Source organism: Lithobates pipiens, unplaced genomic scaffold (genome assembly GCF_037356315.1).
Source record: "Lithobates pipiens isolate NorthernLeopardFrog02 unplaced genomic scaffold, aLitPip1_a1.2 Scaffold_16, whole genome shotgun sequence".
NCBI lineage: Eukaryota > Metazoa > Chordata > Amphibia > Anura > Ranidae > Lithobates > Lithobates pipiens.
Window position 1 is genome coordinate 577,708,933 of NW_027507748.1, and position 23,058 is coordinate 577,731,990.

The 23,058-nt window shown below is 43.4% G+C and overlaps 1 protein-coding gene across 2 annotated transcripts in view; it reads right to left on the bottom strand.

The window, feature by feature from the left end:
* Positions 1–1,391: 1,391 nt before the first annotated feature.
* Positions 1,392–23,058, bottom strand: part of NCKAP1L (NCK associated protein 1 like) — a 311,632-nt gene continuing 289,965 nt past the window's right edge. For both annotated transcript variants that reach the window (XM_077483779.1, XM_077483778.1), the window contains one exon: positions 1,392–2,261. In XM_077483779.1, the coding sequence (XP_077339905.1) occupies positions 2,142–2,261 (120 nt within the window). In that variant the 3' untranslated portion in view covers positions 1,392–2,141. The remainder of the gene's footprint in view (positions 2,262–23,058) is intronic.

The following is a 23,058-nucleotide window of genomic DNA, read 5'->3' on the forward strand; positions in this document are numbered from 1 at the left end:
AAGGTCTTTGTTATTTGTATATTCCACTAGACCAGCCTTTTTCAACCAGGGTGCTCAGGCACCCTGGGGTGCTTTGAGGTTTCTTCAAAATTGGATACAAGCCAGCTGGTGGATCAAGCCAGCCTTTTAGTTATTTGTGCACCATTTCAACCTTACAGCCACTAGCATTCTAACAACCAGTGATGTCATCAGTATTGATAAGAAGGGTGTTGATTGTCTGCACAGGATACTTGTTTGCCTCTCCCCCTCAGCACTTAGTGATGGAAAGAAAGAAACTAAGGGAGAGGAGAAACACTGAAATACTAGTCGGTACTAGTGTGCAAAAGTGTATTTGCTTTCGAAGAATAAATCACCTCTTATGTTGGGTGTCCTACATGAGTCAATGCTGCCACATTATGTAAAACTATTAGAACAGTTTTTTACATTTTAGAATGTGGTGCTTTGAGACTGTCCATAATTTTAAAGGGTGCCTTGAGACTGTTCTTAGTTTTAACCACTTGAAAAAATGACATTGAAAAAATGTGCCTTTAAGAGGTATGGGCAGAAGTGACGTTTGTGAGAAGTGACGAGGGTGGCACCTCTCCCACCACCGATAACGGTGATCTCACAGCGAATCCGCTGCAGATATCACCATTATTGTAAACACGACCGGGGCCTGAAGAGATGGATACCTCGGTTGTGGCAGCAGCTGCCGCCATTACCGAGATATCCCTTTTCAAAAAAGGGACGTACATCGTCGTTCACTGGTCATGAAGTGGTTAAAGGGTGCCTTGAGCTTGTCCATATTTTAAAGGGTGCATTAAGCTTGTCCATAATTTTAAAGGGTGTCTTGAGACTGTCCATAATTTTAAAGGGTGCCTTATGACTGTCCATAATTTTAAAGGGTGCCTTGAGCTTGTCCATAATTTTAAAGGGTGCATTGAGCTTTTCCATAATTTTAAAGGGTGCACTAAAACTGTCCATAATTTTAAAGGGTGTCTTGAGACTGTCCATAATTTTAAAGGATGCCTTATGACTGTCCATAATTTTAAAGGGTGCCTTGAGCTTGTCCATAATTTTAAAGGGTTCCTTGAGCTTGTCCATAATTTTAAAGGGTGCCTTGAGCTTGTCCATAATTTTAAAGGGTTCCTTGAGCTTGTCCATAATTTTAAAGGGTGCATTGAGCCTGTCCATAATTTAAAAGGGTGCATTGAAACTGTCCATAGTTTTAAAGGGTGTTTTGAGACTGTCTATAATTTTAAAGGGTGCCTTATCTGAAAAAAAAAAGGTTGAGAAACACTGTACTAGACCCAGAAGCCTTTCAGCTGATCCTCTGTTCTTTGCCAAGAACATATCTCTATCTCTAGTTTCTTATATGTACAGTTATGTTAAAAAAAAGAAGAAATAAACCATTTTGGCAGAATAACATTTTACTAACAGACAGATGATGCAAGACAGTGCTTTATGAGGTTAGTAGTTGTGATTACAGGTAAAAAAAAAATCTCAAACACGAGTCAAATGTAGCGATGATGCAGACTAACAAATGACTGAACAGCAATAATAACCTGATAACAGCGGTGACATTTCTGCCTTCCTAAAATGCCACTTTCTACTTCATCTCATCATTGATCTCTCCTGCACCTTTTCTGTGCTAGTACAATGTGTATTATTTAGTAAATGTGGCTGGGCAAGTCGGATTTCAGTGAAGTGTCCAAAAAAACAAATGAGAATACAAGAAAACAATGACAACTTTGGCATTTTAAAAGCAATGCAGCATGTGATTTACTTTGGCTGCAGGCGGTTATAATTGGCAGCAGAATCCTTTGTGTTCCGATGTTATTATTTTGCCTTAACATTCGCTGAAAACACTGTTTTGGCTGCCTTGTTATTAAAAGTGATAGAGCAAAATAATCATCCCAGCCACAGCGGGAGTTATCGAGAATATGATAACATTATTCAACAAACTTACAGCGGAAGAATGTAGAAATGAACCCTAAGGCACTACTGATCACATTAACCTGAGTGGCAGATTTTTCTTACAAGTACCAGAACTTTATACATGTTATTCACTTCTTCAACTAATACATGCTGGGAAGATGGAGTGAAGGCTAGACAAGCATGTACATTGCCTTCCACACTTGTTCTCTTAATGGCACATGCAATCAGGAGGGTATCATGGTTGGAAAGGTACGATGGACTTCATGGTAAGCATTTCGGAGTAACACGTAAGGAAAGCAGGATTCCAGCATGTCCACAGTTAGAAATGAAGACTCTTCAACAATCTGTAAGAAACAGAAGGATATGATCACTTAATTAAGAAAGGTTAATGTGTAGTGCCCTATTGGCCATGCACGGGAGTTTACTTGTAGTGCCCTATTGGCCATGCAGGATTGAAAATTATACTCATGGACACATAAAAATAACTAAGAATATTAGCTTTAAAGGAAGCCTGTTACTAGTACCCAGATAAGCTTATGCAGAGCAAGGCAGTGGGTTTGCTTTAAATCTACCCTCCTAGCACTACATACTCACCTTTATTTCAAATATGCCAACCCATTCAGCTGCCAAGAGTGGGAGATGCTGCTTTCTGTAAGCATGTAGAGCTGGGTAGTGACTGAGCTAATTGAATATGTGCTGCAGATCAGTAATTTAGTACATGTCATTAGATCAGTATGACAGCTAGACAACTGCTAACTTCATTAAAATTATGTAGGCTACCACTTCTGGCTATCACACTGATTCATTGGTTTGAATGCTTAATAAATAATTGGAACAACTTTTTGAGGTAAAACATTCCAAAAAGTCTCAGACACTCATTTAAATTATGCTGGTTTCAGGTCCCCTACGCAAAAGTAGTAAAAGCTCCCCTCCAGCATTAATATTTTATAAATCTCTACATATAGCATAGATACCGTTTTTTTCAGTAATGATTGACATGGTAACATAGGTAAAGTGGGCTTGTTCCTCTATCTCCTGTAGTGAGCAGTTTGGTGAGTGCTTGGCAGTACACATTATATATATATATATATATATATATATATATATATATATATATATATATATATATATATATACACACACACATGCACATACACACATATATATATATACACATATACAGTATCTCACAAAAATTGAGTACACCCTCACATTTTTGTAAATATTTTATTATCTTTTCATGTGACAACACTAAATAAATGACACTTTGCTACAATGTAAAGTAGTGAGTGTACAGCTTGTGTAACAGTGTAAATCTGCTGTCCTCTCAAAATAACTCAACACAGCCATTAATGTCTCAACCGCTGGCAATAAAAGTGAGTACACCCCTAAGTGAAAATGTCCAAATTGGGCCCAAAGTGTCCATATTTTGTGTGTTCACCATTATTTTCCAGCACTGCCTTAACCCTCTTGGGCACGGAGTTCACCAGAGCTTCACAGGTTGCCACTGGAGTCCTCTTCCACTCTTCCAGCGCCCTGAGGCGACTTGGTTCGCATATGTAGCACTATACAAGTTATTAATTCACTCATTCATTCATTCATGACGACGTCATCGAGATAGTGGATATAGTGGATATTAGAGACCTTATTCTCCTCCAGCTTCCGTTTGAGGATGCCTCACAAATGCTCAATAGGGTTTAGGTCTGGAGAAATACCTGGTCAGTCCATCACCTTTTCCTTCAGTTTCTTTAGCAAGGCAGTGGTCCTCTTGGAGGTGTGTTTGGGGTCGCTATATTGGAATACGGCCCTGCAGCCCAGTCTCTCTGCATGTCACAGTGCATTTTGGCAGTCATGGTTCCCTCAGTGAACTGTAGCTCCCCAGTGGCGGCAGAACTCATGCTGCCCCAGACTATTACATACCTTGCTTGACTGTAGGCAAGACACACTTGTACTCCTCATCTGGTTGCCACCACACACGCTTGACACCATTGGAACCAAATAAGTTTATCTTGGCCTCATCAGATTCTGCGGATATCTACGCCGGAAGTGGGTGCAAATACCTGTACTCCGCTCCGCTTTTTAATGAGCCCCTAGTTCTCTCACTCTGCTCTCTCCTCCTATCACAAATGCTCCTTGCACTGCAGCAAACCTGATTGGCTCCTTGTGCCTCTTCTCCCACCTCTGAGTTCTGCTGTACAGGGTGTATAGTAGACTGCAAGAGGCTGACGCCAAGTCAAACTCAGGTACTTGCATTTAATAAATACATTTAAATATGTATAAATTAATACAGGGCTGAATTTATTTGTGAATAAATATAACTGCTTGTAGTTCAGCTTTACGTTGCTTAATAGGTTATGAGTAGTTTAGTATTTTGCCATTTCAGGTGAACTTAAATCATGACCTATGCAAGGCAAATAATCTAACGTGTGGACTTATCATACCCTCCTATAGTTTGTTTAGAGCAGGGGTGTCCTAACTTTTTTCATAGAGGGCCAGATTTGATGAAGTGAACATGCGTGAGGGCCGACCATTTTGCCTGACATTCTTTGAACCATTAAAATTAAGTCCAAGTGTGTTCGTTTGAGCACTAAAACTGCCCAACAAGAATTCTCTTGTCTTTGTGGCTGTGTGCGGTAAAGAGATGAGCTTGGGCGTATTATTTGGATATACCGTATTTATTGGCGTATAACACACAACTTCAGTTTAAGAGGGAAGTTTCAGGAAAAAAAAAATCATTTTAAATAAAGAACTGTGAAGCAAAATAATGGTCAGTGCCCATCAATGCAGCCTCACAAGTGCCCATCTGCAGAACCCACCATTGCCAGGAATGCACTTACCATTGCCAGGAATGCCCCCACTGTAGCCAGGAATGCCCCCACCGTAGCCAGGAATGCCTTTACCATTGCCAGGAATGCCCTTACCATTGCCAGGAATGCACTCACCATTGCCATGCATGCCCCACCATAGCCAGGAATGCACTCACCATTGCCAGGAATGCCCCACCATTGCCAGGGATGCCCCACCATTGCCAGGAATGCACCTACCATTGCCAGGAATGCACCCACCAGTGCCAGGAATGTCCCCACCATTGCCAGGAATGCCCCCACCATTGCCAGGAATGCACCTATCATTGCCATTAATGCCCCTCCAGTGCCAGGAATGCACTTACCATTGCCAGGAATGCCCCCACCATTGCCAGGAATGTACTTATCATTGCCAGGAAAGCAGCACCATTGCTGGTTATGCACTCACAAGCGCCAAAGATTACCTACAGGAGAATCTCCTGTTTACACTGCGGCCTCTTTAATAGAAAGTCCTGGCTCCTTTGATGGACAGAACAGTCATCCAATGGCAGCTCTGGAGACTGGACTTTCTATTACAGAGGCTGCCCGTAAACAGGAAATTCTCCTGTGTGTGTACGGCGCTCGGTCCTGCCTCCTCCCTGTCCCTTCCAAGGCATATACATCTTTTGTGGCCCCGGCGCTGGGAGATCATCGGGGGCCACAAAAGATATATATGTCCAAATAACCAGGTGGACCATTCAAAACCGTAACGTGGGCCGCGATTGGCCCACGGGCTGATCTTTGGACATGCCTGGTTTAGAGTATTTAGCGAGATCAAAGGGGTCCAGTAAAATAACATAATTGTATCTATCCCTGCTAAAACTACATGAATGAAGCCTTTATTTATTCCAAACTGAAATGAAAAAGATTAGGTTTGCTGGCTGCTGTATGTAAACCAAGCTAATAAAGAAAAATAAATCAATTTTGCGGACAAATACTGTATGTTCCCTTAGTGTATGCTGTTGCTGAGAATGTCTGTGGAAATTATACTGTTTGTAACACTCAGGCCGCGTACACACGCGGGGACTGTTCGCTGAAACTGTCCGCTGAAACCAAGTTTCAGCGGACAGTCCGCTCGTGTGTGGGCTTTCAGCGGACAGTTTCAGCGAACAGTCCGCTGAACAAGGTTTTTCGGAAATTCCGAAAAACTGTCCGCTGAAACCTTGTTTCAGCGGACAGTCCCCGCGTGTGTAGGCTTGTTCGTCAAACAAAGTTGCGCGCATGCTCAGAAAGGATTTTCACGCCGAAAGTTATAATGCAGTGTATAGGACGTCGTATTTTTCGTCCCGTCGTACGTGCCGTTCACGTCATCGCGCACGGTTTCAGCAAACTGTTCGTCCGTCGTGTGTGGCCATGTCCGTCCATGCTAATTTTGAGCGGACTGTTTGCCGAAACTGTTTGACGGACAAAGTTGGGCGAACAGTCCCCGCGTGTGTACGCGGCCTCAGGCCGCGTACACACGTGGGGACTGTTCGCCCAACTTTGTCCGCTGAACAGTGTTTCAGCGGACAGTCCGCTCGTGTGTGGGCTTTCAGCGGACAGTTTCAGCGAACAGTCTGCTGAACAAAGTTTTTCGGAAATTCCGAAAAACTGTCCGCTGAAACTTGGTTTCAGCGAACAGTCCCCTCGTGTGTAGGCTTGTTCGTCAAACTAAGTTCCGCGCATGCTCAGAAAAGATTTACACGCCGAAAGTTGTAATGCAGTGTATAGGACGTCGTATTTTCCGTCCCGTCGTACGTGCCGTTCACGTCATCGCGCACGGTTTCAGCAAACTGTTCGTTCGTCGTGTGTGGGCAAGTCCGTCCATGCTAATTTTGAGCGGACTGTTTGCTGAAACTGTTTGACGGACAAAGTTGAGCGAACAGTCCCCGCGTGTGTACGCGGCCTTAGGGGGTTATTTACGAAAGGCAAATCCACTTTTTACTACACATGAAAACTACAAGTCCAAAGTGCACTTGAAATTGCACTGAAAGTGCACTGGGAAGTGCAGTTGCTATAAACCTGAGGGGTAGATCTGAAATGAGGGGAAGCTCTGCTGATTTTATTATCCAATCATGTGCAAGCTAAAATGATGTTTTTTTTTCTTTTCCCTGCATGTCCGCTGTCATTTGATGTCACAGAGTCGGTCCAGGCTCTGGCAAGATCACGAACATATGGAGAGCCTGAGCTGGTCGGTCTTGCCCCCTCCACAGCCCAGTGATCCAGTAAGTGCGTGGGGGGACAGTCACCAGTTCTCTGCTCAGGGAGCTCTGAGAACTGAGCGATCGGCGATGTTTGATCACTTAGTTCTCAGTGTTAGAGCCAGCGGAGGACAAATGCAGCATCGGTGCTGCACCCAGCTAGGTTAGCATAATTCTCTTTTAATAATGCCTACAGATAATTTGTTTAGTCTAGAACAGATGTCTAATATAGAAAACATATTGTACAGATGGAAAAGTAAACTTCTATAAGTTCAACATATGAATGTAATACTGAGTAATGAAACAATAATCATTGATGCAAGGATGAGAATGTGCTTAATATGAAACCCCTGCTACGCATTGATGAGAAGCCACTATATTTCCCTCTGGACCATGTTTATTTCACAGTAAATGGGTAATAGGAATTATCATGTGTCTTCATAGACAGACAAATGAAGCAAGGGTTGGTAAATATATGTATTGATTTAGACAGCTTTGGTCATTCTCATCCCCACTGTGATAATACAGAGCTGCTCAAAAATAGGTCCAAACTTCATTACATCTGTCACAGCGAGTGCACATCAGCTCTCAATGCAGAAAAAACACCCACACGGAATTAGCTATGTAATTGGCTTTGCTGAGCAAACCTAACCAAGCAAACAGAAAATACTTAAATTATTTAACGTTATTGGAAATTAATTATCCGTTTTATTTTGGAACACTGGGAAAAGAGAAGATTTTGTCAGATGTATAACTCGGATATGAATGCTGCTCATATGTCTGCAGTGTTCCTGGCTAATCCAGTCCTGTCTGAGAAAACAGACAAAAGCAAAGTTCTCTGTCAAATTTATGGAACTTTTTCAGTTGTCTGCAAAAATATACATTAGGAAAAACTCCAAACAATACAGATTTTTATGGGTGGTGTGGGGCATGGTTTAACCACTTCAGCCCCGGACCAATTGTCAGACTAAGGACCAGAGGTCTTTTTACAATTTCGCACTGCACTGCTTTAACTGGTAATTGCGCGGTCATGCAATGTTGTACCCAAACGAAATTTGTGTCCTTTTCTTCCCACAAATAGAGCTTTCTTTTGATGGTATTTGATTGCCTCTGCGATTTTTATTTTTTGCGATATAAATGGAAAAAGACCGAACATTTTGAAAAAAAAAGATATTTTCTTCTTTTTGTTATAAGAAGAATCGAATAAACTAAATTTTTGTCATACATTTAGGGCAAAATGTATTCAGCCACACGTCTTTAGTAAAAAAATGTCAATAAGCGTATATTTATTGGTTTGCGCAAAAGTTATAGCGTCAACAAACTAGAGTACATTTTCTGGAATGTACACAGCTTTTAATTTATGACTGCCTATCTCATTTCTTGAGGTGCTAAAATGGCAGGGCAGTACAAACCCCCCCCCAAATGACCCCATTTTGGAAAGTAGACACCCCAAGGAAATTGCTGATGGGTATTTTGAGCCCATTGAATATTTATTTTTTTTGTCCTAAGGGATTGAATAGTGACAAAAAAACACCCCAAAATACATTCTGCTGCTTCTCCTGAGTACGGGGATACCACATGTGTGGGACTTTTTGGGAGTCTAGCCGCGTACGGGACCCGAAATCCAAGCACCGCCTTCAGGATTTCTAAGGGCATTCATTTTTTATTTCACTCCTCACTACCTATCACTACCTATCACAGTTTTGAAGGCCATAAAATGCCAAGATGGCGCAAACCCCCCCAAATGACCCCATTTTGTAAAGTAGACACCCCAAGCTATTTGCTGAGGGGCATGTTGAGCCTCAAGGGATTGAATAATGACAAAATAATGACAAAAAAAAAAAAATTTACAAAGAGTTGTCACTAAATTATATATTGCTCACACATGCCATGGTTATATGTGGAATTGCACCCCAAAATACATTTTGCTGCTTCTTCTGAGTACGGGGATACCACATGTGGGACTTTTTGGGAGCCTAGCTGCGTACGGGGCCCCGAAAACCAATCACCACCTTCAGGATTTCTAAGGGCGCAAATTTCTGATTTCACTCCTCACTACCTATTACAGTTTTGAAGGCCATAAAATGCCAAAATAGCACAAAACCCGCCCAAATGACCCCATTTTGGAAAGTAGACACCCCAAAAAAAGAGATCGATCGGTGGGTATGCCCACCATTAGAATACCTACCTTCATCCACCCACTTCTAATGATGGACATACATGCACCATTTATATATGCCGAAGCATGGGGGTATCCTCCCACAAAAAAGTTATGCCACGTACACACGGTCGAACTTTTCCACGGGCAAGCCCTCCGTTGGAATTTCGACCGTATGTACGCAGCATTAGGAGCAAAATCGCTCCTCCGCCCCTGCTGCCCCCATGCTTCGGGCATATATGCTCTTTTTTTTTAACTGTAGTGGTGAAATCACCTTTTACAGCGTTGGAGTCGCGGCTTTATGTATCGTGGGAGAAAACGCTGTTGCTGTCAAGATAAATAAATCCACACTGCAACAGAATGGTGAACCTGCTAAGCAAATTATGGTTAATGTTAAAACAAAGTAGCATTACAGTATAACAGTAAAACCTTACCATACCATACCTGCAAAGCAAATGCCCAAAAAAAACTGTAAAAAATAAAACATTTTTTAACACAACCTGTGCCTAAAATATATATATGCCGAAGCATGGGGGCATTCTCCCGCAAAAAAAGTTATGGCGTGTACACATGGTTGAACTTTTCCACGGGCAAGCCCTCCGTCGGAATTTCGACTGTATATACGCGGCATTAGGAGCAAAATCGCTCCTCCGCCCCTGCTGCCCCCCATGCTTCGGCATATATGCTCTTTTTTTTAAACTGTAGTGGTGAGATCACCTCCTACAGCGTCGGAGTCACGGCTTTATGTATCGTGGGAGCAAACGCTGTTGCTGTCAAGATAAATAAATACGCGCTGCAACTGAATGGCGTACCTGCTAAGCAAATTATGGTTAACATTAAAACAAAGTAACATTACAGTATAACAGTAAAACCTTACCATACCATACCTGCAAAGCAAATGCCCAAAAAAAACTGTAAAAAAATAAAACATTTTTTAACACAACCTGTGCCTAAAATATATATATGCCGAAGCATGGGGGCATCCTCCCGCAAAAAAGTTATGCCGCGTACACACGGTCAAACTTTTCCACGGGCAAGCCCTCCGTCAGAATTTCGACTGTATGTACGCGGCATTAGGAGCAAAATCGCTCCTCCTCCCCTGCTGCCCCTATGCTTCGGCATATATGCTCTTTTTTTTTTAACTGTGGTGGTGAAATCACCTCCTACAGCACTGGAGTCACGGCTTTATGTATCGTGGGAGCAAACACTATTGCGAATAAGGGTGACACCAAGTTCCACACTATCTTGCCAGCGCTTCCTATGTAGTCATATGTAGTCATGGCAGTTCTCCGGCTCTACGTGGCTATCTTTACCCTCATAAACCATAAAGCTCCATGTATAGCCTGTGGCCCTGTCACAGAACTTATAGAGCTTGACCCCGTATCTGGTACGCTTGTTGGGAATGTATTGTTTGAATGACAAGCGACCAGTAAACTTGATCAGGGACTCATCAACGCAGACAACTTTAAGGGGAGTAAGCAAGTCTGCAAAACGTTGGTTGAAGTGGTTTATGAGGGGCCGAATTTTGTAGAGCCGATCGCATTCAGGGTCTCCATGATGACGACAAAGTTCATTGTCAGTGAAGTGCATGAACCGCAAGATCTGCTCGTATCGTTTTCTGGACATGAAGTTAGAGAACACGGGCATGTGGTCAGTCGGATGCGTGGACCAATAAGCCTGCAATGTCATGAGTTTGTGTGTGTCCATGTTGAGGGAAAGGCCCAGAAAGGTCTTAAATTCGGAAACCGTAACTGGTTTCCAATCTCTGGCAAGGGAAGGCAACTGGGGATTAGCGGCGATGTGTTGACCAGCATATAAATTAGTTTGGTCCACAGTAGATCTATAGAGATCTTCCGTGAAATACAGCGAATAAAAATCAAGTGGCGTAAAATCTGCTGTATCCACCTGAATACCGGGTTGGGCAGTGAATGGGGGAAGTACTGGTGCTGCAGAAGTGGTGGGCACTCAATCAGGATTGGCGAATTCTGCAGGAAGGGCACTATGGGAACGACGGGCCTGCCTTTGTCTTCTTCTTGGTGTCAATGGGACACTACTTGTGCTTGCCACCTCGCCAGCTTGAACTGCACTTATGGGACTCGCCACGTCACCTCCTGATACTGCAGTGCTGGATGTACGTCCAGGGTGTACTAGGCCGCTGGTGCTTGCCAGTTCACCAGAAGGATGAGCGGCTCTAGTTAGTACTTCTCTGCTCCATACGAGGGACCTGCGATTCTTGCACCTCAACAACATCAGAAGATCGGGGTCGGGTACACCTGACGTTAGCAGGGACCTCATCTTCGTCGTCAGAGGTATCTGTCATGGAGCCGCTGTCCTCTACAGGTTCGTATTCTGAGCCTGAATCTGACAGATCAGTGTCTTCCTCTTCACTATCTGTCATGCTCAGAAACGTGTAGGCCTCTTCGCTAGTGTACCTTCGCTTTGCCATTTTGGGCTCTAAATTTAGGGGTACACTAGTGAGACTCACAGGTAAAAAAGCACCTAGGCTGTCAGTGACTGTATAATACGCTACCAAAAAAAACTGTTAGCGATCGCAGGGATCAAGCCTGACTCTGCGAATGCTGCAGTTATGTGTGTTGTGTTTTGTAAGTGACAGTGATCGATCGATACTGCACTTGGGTGGGCTGGGCTGGGCCGAGGGGCAAAACGCAGTTGCTAGCAGGTATCTGGATTGATCCCGCTAACAATGCGTTTTTTTAGAACCCTAAACTGCTGGGCACGCTAGTATAGATCTGATCAGATCAGATATTGATCTGTTCAGATTCTATACCACTAAGGGAGGTGTATGCTTTACGCGTGGGTGTTAGCGGTACTGGCACTAACCTAGCACTGCTTGGGGCGACGCAGACCCTATCTGACCCTAAAACCTAATTGATATCACCCGCCGGATGATCAGGGGGTTAAACCTTTATTGGGTAATAAATGGCAAGTGCCCTGATGCTATAAAAAGTGAACTACCTAACCAGTGTCACCCGTAACACTTATAATAACTAGGAGCAATCAGGAGGTTAAAACCTTTATTGGGTATTTATATGGGGGTATCTAACACTATAAAAACCTGGCGGTGAACCTAAAAAAAAACTAGCTTCCTAGCAGCACCAGTGACACTAATGCAGCGATCAGAAAAACGATTGCTTAGTGACACTGGAAAAAAGGGGGTGAAAAGGTTAACTGGGGGGGCAATCAAGGGGTTAAACCTTTATTAGGGGGGGTAGGGGGCTACCCTGGACCTAAAGGGGCCTAACACTAGCTGCCCTGACACTTTTTACAGGCACAACTGACACTAAATGCAATGATCAGTAAATAAATGATCACCGCAATCAGTGACACTGTGACTGGGGGGGGGGGAGCGATCGGGGGGGTGATCGGGGGGTGACTGGGGTGAAAAGTGTGCCTATGTGTACCTATGTGTCAGTGGACTGTTGGTACACTTACTTGGATGTCGTCTCTCCTCGTCGTCCGGTTAAAAAGACCGCCACGAGGGGAGTGATATCACTTCCTCCCTGCCTGTGTTTACAATACACAGCGGGGGAAGCTTCTCATTCGCCAGGAGAGATCGAGAGGGGATGGCCAGAAACCAGCGGCCATCCCCTCACCCCGGATCGCTCCTGAAGCGAAACAGACCGCCGCATCCAGCGGGAGGGGGTCCGATCGGACCCCCCACCCGCTGGAAGGCGAGCACGTACATGTACGTGCTTGTGCCTGTCGGTGCCATTGCGCCAACGTACATTGCCATGCGGCGGTCCTTAAGTGGTTAAACTCAAGCTAGATATTTTACAAACTAAGGCCCCTTTCACACTGAGGCACTTCTAAACCGCCAGTAAAACACTGAGTGCTTTTTAAGAGCTTTTAATGTGCTTTTGAAGAGCTTTTCAGGAGCTTTTGAAGAGATTTCCATTCATTTCAATGGAGAGGGGCGTTTTTTCACCACCATGCTAGCGCACTGTCCCAGTGTGAAAGCATTCATTGATTTTAATGGAAATTGATTTTGGTGAGCTTTTCAGACTTTTTTTTAGCATGAAAGCACCTGAAAAGCGCCTCAGTGTGAAAGGGGTCTAAAGGGTTCTGTATGACAGTCTAAACAAGTCCTAAATCCAGGTGCTATGGGATGCACAAGCAAACGAAAAACTTCCCTTACCTTCACCAAGTGAGCCAGGTCTTATCTGAAAAGCTATGGGTTTGTTAATCAGCACTGACAATGCTGATAGCCATGCCCTTAGCAACATTTTTCAGGCCACCGGAGTGCAAACAGGCTCAGCCTGCATAAAAGTGGCAATGCTGCACTGAGTTCAGAAGGTGTACTTTTCTGGTATTTGTGGAACTTTGCAGGGGGACTGTAAATGCAGATGCACTTATAATTAGGTGCTGCATGGCATTTTTTTTTTTTATGGAAAACCATAGTTCTACCTTAAAGTATAAATAAACCCCCCTATCCGTTTCAGCCAAGGAAGCTGCAATCTTTGCCTCTGTTTAATTTGCAACTGCCATGATGCTTCACATGTGATCAGTTATGACACCAGCCATTGGATGGTTTGACAGTTTGGTTGACAGCACAACCAATGGGAGCATTACATTTCCGGCACGTGCCGGAAATAAAACTGTTTTATGGATGGTTTTACTTCCGCTTTAAATTAGTTCTGTCAAAGCCCTGACAGGCCATAATGAGCTTCTGGGCCAACTTGCTGGTGCCACTGTCCAAGGTGAAGCCATCATATGAGTGACAATAACAATGCTGCAGAAATATCCACAAGGTTTCAGGAGACCTTAAAATCATAGCAGTATGCTGATTTCCATCCTTTAAAAGCTAGCATGGTTGTTTAAAGGGAACATCAATGCAAACATTTGTTACAAAGGAAACAGCCAATTTTCTCTGCTGTTACTGTATATGTTATATGAATATATAGCATGCAAGCCAGTAGTGGGACTGACCATAACCCTCACCCCAATCAGTAACTTAAACCTAATTACTAACCATGTTCATTAACCGCTTCCTCACTGGCACGCAACAATAAACGTCGGCAGAATGCCACAGACAGGCAAAAGGGCGTACAGGTACATCCCGCGTGGCAGTTGGGTGACCCCCATGAATTCAACCGCGGGGCCTGCGGACTCGATCACCGTGGGGATACCCGCAATCGCCTCATGGGGAGGAAGAACAGGGAGATGCCGATGTAAACAGCATCTCCCCGTTCTGCCTAGCAACAAGTGACACTGATCTCTGCTCCCTGTTATTGGAGCAGAGATCAGTGATCTGTAAAACACAGCCCCGCCCCCCACAGTTAGAAACACGCCCCTAGGACACACTTAACCCCTACACTGCCACCTCCTGGCTAACCCCTTCACTGCCAGTGTCATTTACACAGGAATCAGTGCATTTGTATAGCACTGATTGCTGTATAAATGACAATGGTCCCAAAAATGGGTCAAAAATGTCCGATGTGTCCCCCATAATGTCGAAGTCACAATAAAAATCGTTGATCGCCGTTATTACTAGTAAAAAAATTTTTTTTATAAAAATGCCATAAAACTATCCCCTATTTTGTAAACGCTATAACTTTTGTGCCAACCAATCAATAATCGCTTATTGTGATTTTTTTACCAAAAATATGTAGAAGAATACGTATCGGCCTAAACTGAGTGAAAAAAAATGTTTTCTTTATGTATTTTTTGTGGATATTTATTATAGCAAAAAGTAAAAAATAATGCGTTTTTTTCAAAATTGTCACTCTTTTTTTGTTTATAGCGCAAAAATAAAAACCGCAGGGGTGATCAAATATCACCAAAAGAAAGCTCTATTTGTGGGAAAAAGAGGACATCAATTTTGTTTTTGGAGCCACGTCGCACGACTGCGCAATTGTCAGTTAAAGTGACGCAATGCCGAATTGCAAAAAGTGCTCTGGTCTTAAGCCAGCAAAATGGTCCGGTCTGAAGTGGTTAACTGGTCCACTAATCCTACCTCTTATCCTTAAAGCCCGTTCACCTTTTTTTTCCCCTCAAGTACAGTTTTCTATGTATCAATATACCATTAATGCACCTCTTTTGCAGAAAAGAAAAAAACTGTCCCTATGTTCTACAGCAGACATCAGCTCTTCCTCTAAATTTCTTATATGGAAAAATCCTCAATGTCTTCCTGCTATCCATCCTGCAGGATGCCAGAGCTGTTAATAGAGTGAAAAAGTTATTTTCTTTTTTTCTTAAACTGCCAGTGGCGTGTGAAACACACCCAAAAGCTCCACCCGGTGCCAAAAAAAGTGCACACACATAAAGAGTGACACAAAACGTGCTACGGGTGTTACACGATCTTCCCTAGGATCTTCCCCTGATCCCCCTTCGGCGTTAAGCTCCAAACAGGGACTGAGGTACTCACTATGGCCCATCTGGCCGAAAGGAGACGGACCCTGTTCTCTGGAGGGTCTGCCCCAACAGACCCACCCAAGTACTTGGTGAGGCTCCCCTGAAGGGAGACCCCATGAGAGAGGACAAACCAAGCCAGAAGGCCATGTCCTCCCCCTCCCAAGACTTTCAGGGTAGGCCCGAGGACCCACACCCTACCAGTCACACTGTGACAATCGTGTAAAATCAAACAAAAAAATACAAAAAAGTGAAAAACTGAGGGTAAAATAAATAGTGGGGGAGAAGGAAGTGGGAGAAGTGAAAGTGGCCATTATGCAATACAGTGGCCAGGCCCAAGAATAAAAAAATCTTCTGGTCCTAGCCAAAATGCCCAGCCCAAGTGGCAGGTGTGAAAAAAGTGTGTATGGTGCAGTGACCAAGGTGCCTACAAAACTCAAAGTGTTCTATCCCTCACAATGAGAATTATGGCACCCCTGGACTGCCACTTCAGGGGCACATGCACCACAGGCTTTTCTCCAACCCTGGCCCACAGCCAGACCAGTGCAGCCCTGTCCCAACCAGGAAGGCAGCAGACCACTGAGAGCTTATGTGGAGAACCCCTTGTTGTAGGACTCCACCATAGCTCCCATCTTATTACATTCGGGAAGTACGGGCCAATTCCCCTCAATCACACCGAAAAGGGGCAGGCTTTCCTTCCTGAAAGACTGAAAAGGACAGGAACCACACAAATCTAAGCCAGAAGGCCAGGGACCCAAACCTTCGGCCAGATCCAATGTTTCTCCGTCCATATCAGGAGGCAGTATGCTTTTGGTCCATCCTGATACTAACCATCCAGGTTACCATTACGCCAAGTGGATTTGCATAGCTACCGCCACCCCTAATCCACTGCCATGGATCAGGGATGGTTAGCACAGTGCCATCACTTGGCAACTGATAAGAACAGATACTGCACTTGATCTTAGCCAAAAGGTAGCGTGAAAAAGTTCTTCAACAGCTAATGCTATAGGAAGCTAGGGCTTAGAATGCATCTTTTGAGAAAAGAGAGTGTGCAGATTCAAGGCTATCATGGAATAGGTAAGTGAGAGATGAGTACATTGGGATGGCTTGGGCAGAAAAGACATTAGAAAAGGCTTCTATCTGTTGTTTAAAGTTAAATTCTGCTTGGAAAAGTGAACTTAGCCTTTAAACCTAAACCACAAGCATACTATTAAGATATTTTTTAGCATTAGGAAAATTACCAAAATGCTAGTATCTTTCCATTTCAGCAACCCTACTATTGCAAGGGCATTTGTGTATTCATTCCAACAACAAAAAAATGCTATGGCCATCAAGAAAGCTACTGCTCACCTCCTCAGTTATGTGACAATAGTTAGGGAAAACCTAAAGTTCATTCTGCAACAACTAGCTTCAAACGCACATTTCTGCTGCCTGACTGGTGGCACACTACCTTGCGCCTTTGTTTTGGTACTGGGAGTAATCAGGTTATTAATTAGCCTGCCATTCAGAGCTTTGGATTGTTCTCCCTCACATCACTGAGAAGGAAGATCAGTCTATTTATCTGAGCTTCCTCTATAACAAATGATTTTTGATCATCAGCTGTTTTTCAGAGGAATTAATTCACAGTAATGGGTGGATTAGCTCCAAACGATAGCTTTAGATACCTATGGAACCAATTTATCTCAGGGGAAACTATGGGGAATGATCAGGATTCACATATGTCCTATTGCTACTTCCCCTGAAGTCTCTTGGCTGGTAAATGTCTACTGATTTTCAGAGTTGAGATAATTGCCAATTCCAGTAAAAAAATTGCCAGACCAGTTGCTAATCTTATAACATCAATGGCCACTTGATGAGTACACTAAGCTTTAAAAAATTAAAGAGCATTACTATCTAGTGTAGTTGCCAGCCATGCCCATGATTGTGATGGTGAGCATTATGTATTAAAAGTACCATGCTTCCCCTCCAGGTGCCCATTTAATATACAATGAATTGTTATATCCTTTTCTGTAAAAGAAGCATATGCAGTGTCCTCTGTGTGTTAACTATCCAGTTTCATACATGGAAGACTATTGTCTGAGAGGGCCCTTAGGATTATTTAATGCATGTGCTCATTGTTCCTAATTATAGTATATGATACTCCGTGCACAATAAAATGTACATGTTTTTTACTTTAGCACAGAACATTTCCCTTCCGTCTCCTAGCAGCATCCTGGATAGTTGGGTAGAAATGTCAGCGTATTTCCATATATCTGATTCATTTTCAACACCAAGATGATTCTTTTTAACCTTGTCCTGTCTGAAACATTCTTCATTGTAGCCTAACAGCAGAGACACTCAAGTGTTGTTTAAAAACAGGCAGAATAGATATAAAAGTATTTACAGTGTGACAAGTAATAAAATAAGTATTGATATAGAGACGCTACAGTGCAGCCAATGACAGACCTGCAAACTTCTGAAAATAGGCATTAAATATAGTGGAATTTATTTAAAAAATTGTATGTATGGTTTGTGATATAGCTACATTATGTCAGGTGACACAAAAGCTTAAGTATACATTTTGATAGTCAGTATAATAATGTATAGTAATGTTTTTAGTGATTATTAGAACGCAGAGAACAGACGTTTAGATTGAAGGGAGTGGACCATAGAGATACTGGAGGTAAGTACAGAAGTTGGCAGTAGGTCTTGTCATAAGCTGAAGGTTCAGGATGCAAGCAACTTGAGGATGGTGGAATAGTAGATTGCTTTCTAAGTTAAAATAAATTAAAAGGCATAAGTCAGTGCAATTACACACAGGGTTAGTGTGACTACACATTAGGAAGTTAGTTGTCAGCAGAATTAAAGGGGAAGTACAGCCAAAGCCTTTTTGGCTATACTTCTCCTATGAATCACGGGAGTGCAGTTCGTTTTGTTTCAGTCCAGGCTCTGAAAAGATCCTGACCATATGATCATGATCCACCCAGAGCCCTGGACCAACACCTGGCTCAGCCTCTCAGTGAACTGCTGGGGGGGGGGGGGGACAGATGTAGCATTAACTCCAGTAAGTGTAATTTAGCGATTGTGTTTGAGGCTGAAAGGTTAGTCCTACCATGGCCAATGTGTTACTGTATTGTGCTGGCCAAACTAACCAGGTCTGGGGGGGGGGGGGCACACATATACAGATTAAATAGAAAATTGCAAGCTGAACACCCAAATGAGCAAATCACAAACACCTCAACAAATCAGAGAACATGGAGTTACACTTTAAAATCCTGTTGGTCTGGACAGTTTTTGCTCTCCCTGAGGCCTGCCTTTAACAGGGTGACCATGCTATTTCCACTGGCTCCCAATGCTGAGACTGCATTGTTACTATGTGAATTACTGGCAGATGTGCTATCCTCAAATCTGCTGCAGTCAGTGTCTCCTACTGGTTGATTTACAGCCACTTTGACCATATAGCTGCTAAAACGTGAACTTACTGCTTCATTAATGTCATTAATACAAAATAAAATGGTACAGCGCAAGTAGAGTCTAATACTGGTCACATATTATTGTGTAGCAATATATAGTATATAGGAGGGAACACCACGTAGTGAGGGGAATCTTCTCTTCAGAGTGACATATCCTTCCACCAGTAAAATATATACTCTTACCAGCTGAGATGGACCACTGAGTGCTCAGATGGTCAAAAAGGCAGAACACACACATCACGCACACCACGTCACTACGACGGACATTTGTGTATGGGCAAACTCCAATGAAGACCCCCTCTGCTTGCACCTGATAAAAAGATGGTACTTGTGTATTCTCTGGCCCTGACCATCATTTAAGCCATTTTGGACTGCTGATTTTTTTTTTTTTTTTTGTTTTCTTCATTTTTTACGTTTTTATCAACTTCTAAAGCTTTCCATTTTTTAGTAGGTTTATTATTGTGTATTTTTATTTAGTTTTTTTTACATTTAATATATATATTTTTTTGTGATTTGTGGTTTTCCGCTTTCACTGTGCTTGTAAGGCGTGGAAGTTGTTTTATACATATTTTTCTGGCCGGGAGTAACGGTCTATAATAAATAAAGTTACCCATTGAATATAAGCTTTTTTTGGTGACATTGAGTTACTACACTATGGGATATATTTTTCCATCTCCCTGAGGACACATTGGCCTGTAATCACCCGCTCCACTGCAGCACCTTGTACATCAGAGGAAGAAGAAAAGGTGGACGTTTGGGCTGACGAGATTTTGCAGCTTGAGACAGATATGCACATCTGCCCCCAGTGGGCACAGGTATCCGGTGAGTAGGGACCTGAGGGGGTGAGCACAGAAGTCACCGAATTATCTGCATGAGCACCAGTCACCTTAAGATCTACTTGCTTGAAGACTTAAAGTATACATAACTATTTTTGTCAAGTGGACTTATCCTTCAAGGACTCTATATGAGAGCTATAGACTTAATGCACATATATAGTGCCTATCCACGTGTAATGTGAGGGTACTGCTGTTATCTCTGCACTTTTTGCAATTTTCGCACTTTGTATTTTTTGCATTTTTGCACTTTTTATTTTTTGCATTTTTTGGGTCTATCCGTATCAGCCAAACACTATTTTTGGCTAATATCACATATTATATAATTTCTTGTTTTTGTTTTTATATTTTGTTTGCATATGTGGTACACTTATTCTATTTTTTGCACTATTGCACAAAATTTGCACATGCTCCTATTTGCACATTTTATATTCTCTTGTATTTTTGCACATTAGGTCTCCCCCTGTGGATTATATTTATGGGTGTACACATACCAAAAATGGTATAATTATTTAGGTGGTGTTATATGACATTGTGGTGGAGATCTTTGTGAAGTTGGCCTAGTGCCCTTAATAAGATAGGGCCCCTCACAATTCATATGGCTGGATGGTGAAAAGTGTCACTATCCAATTATATACTAGTATATATATTTTTACTTACTTTTTATTTTATTTCATTATCTCCTTATATTGTTGTATCTTGAGTTTTGTTTCTATATTTGGTTCCTAATGGGTGTTAGATATTGATCATGGCCTTATATGTGATATTGTACTGAGTCTGATCTTCTTATCTTCATCTAGTATGCCTACAGTTAAAAGCTGGCATATATACTAAGTAGGGGGTAGCAAATAACCTACTTAGGCCTGGGAATATAGAATCTTAACATAGGGTATCTCCATAGTGGCTTATATATATAGGCTGTGACCACCTCTTCTTGTCTGTTTTTTGTCACTGATACATGGCACATTTTTTTCTCTCTCTCATGTATGGAACATCAGTAACAAGGAGCTAATAATAACCTAGATCACTCTAGCTATCTAGGATTTATCTGCTTATAAATACATCCAATATAGGTAGCGCCTGGGGCCCTTAATATATAACTTTTATAACAGTTGTAGCTCACAATCTCTTTCGTGAGTTGTGAAGTATAGGGATGGCAGCAACCTAGTATAGTATAGTATATTAATTACCACAGCATGGTTCTGTCTCTTTTATTTTTTTCAGGTAGTTAAAGTAGTTGTAAAGGCAGAAAGTTTTTTATCTTCATGCATTCTATGCATGAAGATAAAAAGCCTTCTGTGGGCAGAATCCCCCCCAGCCTCCCTAATACTTACCTGAGCCCCACCTCGATCCAGCGATGTTGCACAAGAGATTCTGCTGTCTCTCTCTCCCCTTATTGGCTGAGACAGCGGTGAAGCGCCATTGGCTCCCGCTGCTGTCAAAGTCAGTGAGCCAATGAGGAGAGAAAGGGGGCAGGCCTGGGCCACAACTCCTTGTACGGACATAGGGAGCTGCAGCTTGGTTTGGGTGCCCCCATAGCAAGTTGTTTGCTGTGGGGCACTCAACAGGAGGGAGGTACCAGGTGCACTAGAGAGGTACCCGAGAAGAGGGGGATATGGGCTGCTCTGTCCAAAACCACTTGTCAGGTCACCTTGAGGCGAGGTGACAGATGCACACCGTAGGGATCAGGAGTGCACCGCAAGGTTGTGGACCCTACGGCTGACTGCTGCAGATGGGAGACAGATCCCACTGGGGTTAGAGCGGAAGATTCCCTGGGGCGCGGAGTCTAAGAGCCAGCAGGTGTTCACCAGCGCCTCTAGTGGGGAGGATGGACTTGGCTGCAACTGGCTCCAGGTCGTGACCCCCAGGGTCCCCCAGCTCACACCCACAGTAGGCAACAGGAGGATAGGGAAAGTGAGGGACAAAGCCAAGGTCGGGGGCCACAAGCAGACAAGAATAGTCAGGGACACGCTAAAAGGTCAGGATCACAGGCAAACAGGGATAGTCAAGATAACGCCAAAGTCGGTAACGGAACAACAGAAGAGCACACGGCAGGTAACAGGAAGCTAACACACAAAGGTTGATCAGCAGGGTTGGCCTGCAGTGCACAGGTTAATATAGAGCTCCCTGATAGGAGCTAGGGTGGGGCCATGCCAGAGGATGGATTACAAAAGCAAACAGGTGAGGGTCGGCTGGTCTCTAGATGAACACATGGAAACAGGTAAGCAGACAAACTATTGCATAACCATGACAGTACCCTCCCTCTTACGAGGCCACCCCCTCCCCCGCCTGGGTCCAGGCTTAAAGGGAAACTCCAGATGGAACCTCCTCAACAGACTAAGAGCAAAGACCTCAGATGCAGTGATCCAAGACTTCTCAGGGCCAAACCCTTTCCAATGTACGAGGTACTGAAGAATGCTTTTACGGAGCCGGGAATCCAAAACTTGACTAACCTTGTATTTTAGATTATCCTCAGAGACTGGAACCGAGGTAGGGAGAGGATGAGAGAACTTGAGGACTAAAGGCTTCTTAGGAATGGGTAAAGGCATGAGAAGATCAGGAGCCTGAGCAGGGTCCCCCAGACCCTTAAAGATGAGCTGGGCATCCATAACAGGACCATCAGACTGGGCAGAGGTCAGTGGATCCCTGAGGTCAGGTTGGTTAGAAGGTGACATGTCACAAGAGTCAAGCTGGATAGCTGAAACACAAACAGAATGCAGAGAACCCTGAGAAAAAAATTGAAAACCCCTCCTGGCCGAATGAGGTATTCTATCCAAAGAATGGATGAGCCTCTTAAACGGGTTTGAACGGACATAGTAGCAGTAGGGTGAGGTCAGGTCACAGAAGGTGCTGAACAAGAAGCAGGAAGCTCATTGGGCATGGGCTGGACTGGCATAACTGGTGCAGAGGCCGACTGAATAGTATTGTCAGGTGTAGCGACCATCTCAATCGCATCACAGGGCATAGCAACTGTGGAACTTGCGGACAAGTTAGCTTGGCTGTGCGTCCAAGGGAGATTAGGGACAGGCAAAAGGTAAATGCTTATGCGAACTGGAGTAAATGATCGACTCAGGTTCATAGGTGGGCCCCTCATCCAGAGTACCACATGACCTAGACAGTGCATCAGTCCGACTATTGCAGGACACATCCCAGAGATCACTATATACAGCGGGAAGAGCAGAAGATACTGGGATGGTGGTAACAGGAAGTTTGTCCTTTGGGGTACCTTTGAGTAGGCAGGAAGAGGAACAGGAGGAACCCCAAGCCAGGATCTGTCCAGCAGACCAGTCAACGTGTGGAAAATGG